Source organism: Telopea speciosissima, chromosome 7 (assembly GCF_018873765.1).
Source record: "Telopea speciosissima isolate NSW1024214 ecotype Mountain lineage chromosome 7, Tspe_v1, whole genome shotgun sequence".
Taxonomy (NCBI): domain Eukaryota; kingdom Viridiplantae; phylum Streptophyta; class Magnoliopsida; order Proteales; family Proteaceae; genus Telopea; species Telopea speciosissima.
Genome location: NC_057922.1, coordinates 2,393,854 through 2,399,856, shown reverse-complemented (window position 1 = coordinate 2,399,856; position 6,003 = coordinate 2,393,854). Strand labels below are relative to the sequence as shown.

Below are 6,003 nucleotides of genomic sequence, written 5' to 3'. Positions count from 1 at the left end.
AAGACCTTAGCCAAACTTTTGATCATGGATCTTGGACATTCACTTTTCAAGTTGAGTGGTGAAATGGAATTTGTATAGCCTACCTATTTAGTTCGGATAAGATTTAATTAAATTGAGTAGTATTCAGACCTGTTAGGGTGTGTGCAATTTACAGTTTCAGTATTATTGAATCAACCAAGGAAAGGAGAAGGTAAACAGACAAGACTTAACAAAATAATAATGCTTTATTGAATCAACAAGGAAAGAAGAAGGTACACAGACAAGACTTAACAAAATAAGAGAAGCAACTAAAACCCACAACAAGAGAAGAACCACACCCAAATTACTGTTTTGGATCAGTCCTGGCTCCTGGCATACATGAACACTTAATTAATCAACATCAACTCACCTCATGGCAAGTTCATTGATTAAGAAAAACTAGAACCCCAAATCTCAACTTGAAAGAGATGTTCATGGAGAATAGAGCTTAATATACATAAAATAAAAGAACAAAATTGACTAGTTCTTTTCCATTCCTGTTGTGGACTCCTCCAACAAGATATGTGTCTTCTGCTGGGATGGAACAGCAAGGGCAGCTCTGATGATTGGTTTAAGTTTCTCAACACTCTTTATAATGCCAAAGAACATTAACCGATACAGAATTACCATCCCAAACAAGATAGCCAGATCAACCCACTTGGAGTAACCCATCTCCACTTGCCATGTATTTCTTAGAATTTCATCTCCAGTGATGGTAGCTGACCCTCCTGCTTGATTATTAGGAAAAGTTAACCCTATAAACTCATTTTTGTAGAACCCTTGGTTGGCATACTTGTGGAAGGCAATGTAGTACATTGGGTATTTCCAGAAAGGTTTAGGGAGGTCATTTGGCAATCTAAAGAAACCACCATTCAACATCATCACTCCTTGAATTCCAGCTCCTGTGATTATACCCATAAGGAAATCTGGAACAATACTTGCAACAATCATCATTAAGCTTTCCACCAACATTGTGCACATGAAGAGCACCAAAGCAAAGTAGGCGAAGTGATCAATTCCTCGCTGAAGACCAACAAGGTAATACGCAATTGCCCCGGGGATCAAAGAATTTAAAGTCAAGTAAGGAATGGAAGAAAGTGTGTTGCCAATGACAAATGCACCAACACCATAATGCCCATTTAATCTCTCTCTTTGAAAGATCTGAGTTGAAAGTACAGAGAAGAACATATCATTAGAAGATTGCAATGGTACCTTTTAGGAAATTAAGCATTTTAATTGGAAAGGCCAGCATGTGTTAGATCCTAATGCAATCACATATTAATTTGACCTATATATTTCCTGAAAAGCACAAACAATGTTTCAGAGATGCACTAGTGTGATTTTTTTTTTTTTTTTTTTTAAATATGAGCTCACCTTCATGTCCTCAACAAAAGAAGGAAATCCACCGATGGCCATGAAAGTTAAAAAGGCACCGACAAAACTGAGCATCGAACCTCTAGCCTGAAATTTGAGTTATCAAAATGTTAAGGTGTAATGCTCTATATATTGATCAATTTATACTGCTTCATGTTCTTTATCTATTAGCTAGCTAGCTAGCCATAAGGGGGATGCATTCTTAACTTCAATGTCTTACCTGAATTGATCCGTAGCTGTGACCAATGTCATAGTAGATAGTGCCTACACTTAAGCACAGAGCAACATAGATTGCAAATCTCAACCAGTAGTAGCCTAGATCTCGAAACATATTCACGAAGGATCTCTTTGTTAGAACGATGGACTGAGTGAGGAATCCAGCTTGACTTCCCTTTTTCACCATTGGTGTTCCTTCCTACAAAATGAAGCAACTATATTATTGATCTGAACGTCATATGCTGTGCAATAATCTTTAAGAAAGATGAAAATAAACTGATGAGTAGTTGCTTGCATGTATACCCTTTTACAAATCTCAGCTACCCGTCTTTGAACTTGCTGGCATGTTGTGGATGATTTGTATGACTGTACAAGGATTTTGATAGCTTGTTCTGTAGTCATGGCCTCAGTTCCAGGGCCTTGTTCGATGTCCTATACAGACAATAAGGAAGATTTTTAAGTCTGATGGAAATGCTAGTTCTAAGATGTTAATGGGTTATTACTTGTCCTTTAGAAAATAATTTCTAATAAAGAGGAATTTTTTTTTCCTTACCTGTTCAAAGTCTTTGTTGATTGTCCTAAGGAAGTGATCGGATGGGTTCCTCATTGTTGGGCAAGGGAAACCATTCAATGTGAAGAACTACATAAATTAATTGGAAGAAATAAACCACATCATTTAAAAAAACAAGAACATAACAAATGGAAAAGAAAAGCTCTAGATGTTAATAATTAATTAATTAATTTCAAACTTTGATCTCTTAATTACCTCATTAGCTCCAGAAGCAGGACCAAAGTAAACTGTTCTTCCACTTGATAGAAGACACAGATTCTGGAAGAGCTCAAAGACTTCACTACTGGGCTGATGGATGGATGCGATTACAGTCCTTCCATCTTGTTGGGCAAGTCCTGCAATTCTGTTCATGACATGGAAAGATGCTGCACTGTCGAGTCCACTAGTGGGTTCATCAAGAAAGAGAAGCTTTGGGCGTGTTAAGATCTCAATGCAAATGCTGACTCTCCTCTTTTGGCCACCACTCAGTCCTTTCACAGTCCAACCTCCAATTCTAGTGTTCATGGCATCTTGCAAGCCCATCTCCCTTATGGTAGACTCTGCTCTTTCCTTTTTCTCTGCCTTGGGCATTGAGTCTGGAAGTTGGAGTTGGGCTGAGTAGTATACAGCTTCTTTCACCGTTAGAGTTGTCATCAATGTATCATCTTGAGTCACATACGCCTAAAATTTTTGGGAATGGGGTAGAGGATGAAAATGACTCATTAGTGCAAGTGTACAACTTTAAAGTTTGAATGAGATTTTATTTTTTGGGTAAATTACAGATTACCCCCTGATTTTTGAAAAAACTCAAATGTCCCCTTTTACAGTAACGGTATTATTAGTCTGCTGTTAGTTATTGGTGTGAAAGGATTATTTTACCCTTGTACTAAAACATTAGAATTAAATTTACAATACTATCCTTCATTCGTCTTTAACATTGGTCAAGGGTAATTTAAGGATTTAAATTTATTTAACTGGCTGACATCATCACTTAACAGCATAAAACTAACGGTGGGGATTAATTTATCATTTTGGGATCTAAACTAGGGGGTAATTTGAGTTTTTAAAAAAACCAAGAGGTGATCTATAATTTACCCTATTTTTTATGTTTCACATCGATTCTATTTGATTTCCAGCCAATTTCGGCTCCTCTACTACAACTGGCCCCATCTCCCTCTCTCCTACCAAACACAAATAGGGAAAGAAATGACCATACTACCCCTACCTGGGTGGGGTCAACCCATGTTTGTGTCTGGTAGGAGGGAGGGAGGGAGGGAGATGGTGCAGGTTGTAGGAGAGGAGTTGGATCACCATCTAAGACCTGACTCCAGACACTGAATCTAGTGGTGGGTGTTCTGATCATTGTCTTCCTTATGAAGGTTTCTTACGTTGCCAGTGTGGGAGAGAATGATAAGATAAAATAAAGGGAAAAAGATCTTTATCCGGGGGTGTCACCTACCAACACTCCCATGAGTCTATCTCTCTCCTCCCCATGTGAAAAGACATCTCTGCCTTCTTATTTTAAGGTGAAGAGTGATAGACACATGAGAGTGCTGGCGTCTCAAGCTGATCTTTTTTTCATAAAATAAAATAAAAATATATGGGTCTTCACTTTTTGTGAAGGAGGAGAATGGAAACAAATACTAACGTGGACGTTTTCCTGTATTCATTAAAACCAATTTTTTTATTCTTGACGGAACTAGAAAAAAATTTCTCCTTCCTACCCTTCCATGAATCCAAGGACTTTCAACCAGAGAGAACGATAGGAACAAAAAGGGGTTTTATGTAAAACCCCACAAGAGAAAGTGGATATACATAATAAGAAACGACCAGATGTTCCTTATGTTTCTTCGGAGTCCATACTTTGATTAGTCCACACCAAACCACACCATCTTGCAAAAATAAAAGCAAAGAAAGAGACGGGGATGATAAGTACAACAAATGATGTCTTTGGTTATAGGTACCATCATGGTTTGAGGAATCATTATCAGATTGATCGATTCGTATCAGTATGGGTGGCGATTGATACCGCTCTCATATCAGTGAATCGATACAAATAAGGACAGAGGTATATATGTCCGATAGAAGTCCAATATGGACCTTTCCGGATTGTTATCGGTGTTGATTACTAAAAACCTGGGCACCATAGACTTTTCTTCAACTTGGGCATGATTTTCTATTATTCTCTTGTGGTCTTATGCTAGCGTCAATATCGGTGTTGATTACTCTTAAATAAACAAATTAAAAAAAAAAAAAAAAAAAAAAAAAATCCCTTAAAATATGTCAAAATCATGTGAATAGAAGTGATTAAAATCCTTATGGTTCATCCGGGTTGAATGATTTTGGGCTATTTAAAAATTTCCCAAAAATACGCTGTACACAAGGGATCCTAGTGAGCGAGGGACTGAAATTTCCCAAAAATCCTGCAATAATCGGATAGGAATTGGTCAAACCGATTCTGATCCGAGATTTTAGGGTTTTTTTTTGGGGCCGATTCAATCCAATTCTGGCCAATCTGAATTCCGAACCGGAATCCGACTAATAAAGAATTAAGAGTTTCCTGTCCTTGTTTTGATTACCCACTTGAGTGACATAAACTGGGGCCCAAGCCATGAAGCTGTTACCTTTTTTGTGAAATTGGAATTTGATCATGGAATTAAAAAAAATAAATAAATGAGGAGAAGGAATTTGTGTAGTGGTAATTAATTACCGAAGTCCCAAAGGATAGCCTCTGTTTACGGCCGTTGACAAGAACCTTCCCTGACTGTCTTGTGTTTGAACCAAGTCTTCCTGCATTAATGACCCCATTTATAAATTTTCATACAAGACAAACACCACCATAACTACTTCGTTAGAAGATGATCAAAGATTAACAAACTATTTTCCAAGTCTTACGTTTGATTGTTTAACAAAAAATTGAAATCAAGGTCGTCCAAAGACTCTAATTAGTCTCAAAAGAGAATTCCAAAACTAGAAAAAAGGACAAAAGGAGACAACGACTTGTTTTTTATTGTTGAGAAACATGGAGATTTGCGACTCAAAAATGTCTGGATCCAGATCCTTTACCACGTGTTGCCCGTGCGTAGTGCAGACTGAACTGCACGCATAAAGATCGCCTTATTCCTGTCTAAATGTTTTATCCAAATGGGAGTAACTCGATCATTGCACGCTGCACCGCACAGGCCGCTACGGACACCTACCCCGTAGAGGATCTGAATTGGAAAAGTTTTCGTTTCCATTGAAAAACCACTACTACGTAAGGAGTAAACCTCATCTGATGAGGTGAAATGAGAAAACAATAGAAAGATGGAGGATTTACCAGCTAAGGTATCAAGGAGAGTAGATTTGCCACAACCAGAAGGACCCATGATGGCCAATAGCTCACCGGGTTGAGCATATCCGGTCAACCCTTGAAGTATTGCTCGGCTCCCCTTCTTGCGATCAGAGACCGACACCCACAAATCCTCCCACGTCAAGTATACACCTTTACTGCTACCACTATCTATTAATATTGCCTGATCAGATCGTCCAACTCCAACTTTTCGAGCAAAATTTGCTTCTCCCTGGGTTTCCAAGGAGACAGTTTCATATTGGTCTCCCAAGCCAATTCGAAAGGTTGGTGAGTTGTAGTGGAACTGATTAATCTCATGATTCTCAGGTTGATGTTGATGATAATGAAGAAGAAGAGGTGCAGGAGACAAGGAAGGAGGTTCAATACTGAATGGGAAATGGTTTCCCTCGCCGCCGCCGTTGGAAATGTTACCTTCTTCCTGATCAGAAGCAAAGCTTCTCCCCATCTCCGAACCATCATCATCATCATCATCATCCTTCACCACCTTTGCTGC

At 38.5% G+C, this 6,003-nt stretch overlaps 1 protein-coding gene across 1 annotated transcript; it reads right to left on the bottom strand.

The window, feature by feature from the left end:
- Positions 1-241: 241 nt before the first annotated feature.
- Positions 242-5,651, bottom strand: LOC122669482 (ABC transporter G family member 1-like). The gene is made up of 8 exons (XM_043866251.1): positions 5,478-5,651; positions 4,869-4,948; positions 2,375-2,839; positions 2,162-2,248; positions 1,912-2,040; positions 1,613-1,807; positions 1,393-1,479; positions 242-1,179 (listed from the first exon to the last, which is right to left on the bottom strand). Exons 1-8 carry the CDS (start codon positions 5,524-5,526, stop codon positions 499-501), a joined length of 1,773 nt encoding a protein of 590 aa, XP_043722186.1. The 5' UTR covers positions 5,527-5,651; the 3' UTR covers positions 242-498.
- Between the last annotated feature and the right edge of the window lie 352 nt (positions 5,652-6,003).

Excerpts from the sequence above, each read along its gene's own strand:
- LOC122669482 (XM_043866251.1), bottom strand. The coding sequence starts at position 5,526 with ATGGGTCCTTCTGGTTGTGGCAAATCTACTCTCCTTGATACCTTAGCT. Across the intron at positions 2,249-2,374 it reads CTGCTTCTGGAGCTAATGAG|TTCTTCACATTGAATGGTTT; the intron begins GTAATTAAGAGA and ends TAATTTATGTAG. Across the intron at positions 2,041-2,161 it reads TCAACAAAGACTTTGAACAG|GACATCGAACAAGGCCCTGG; the intron begins GTAAGGAAAAAA and ends TTGTCTGTATAG.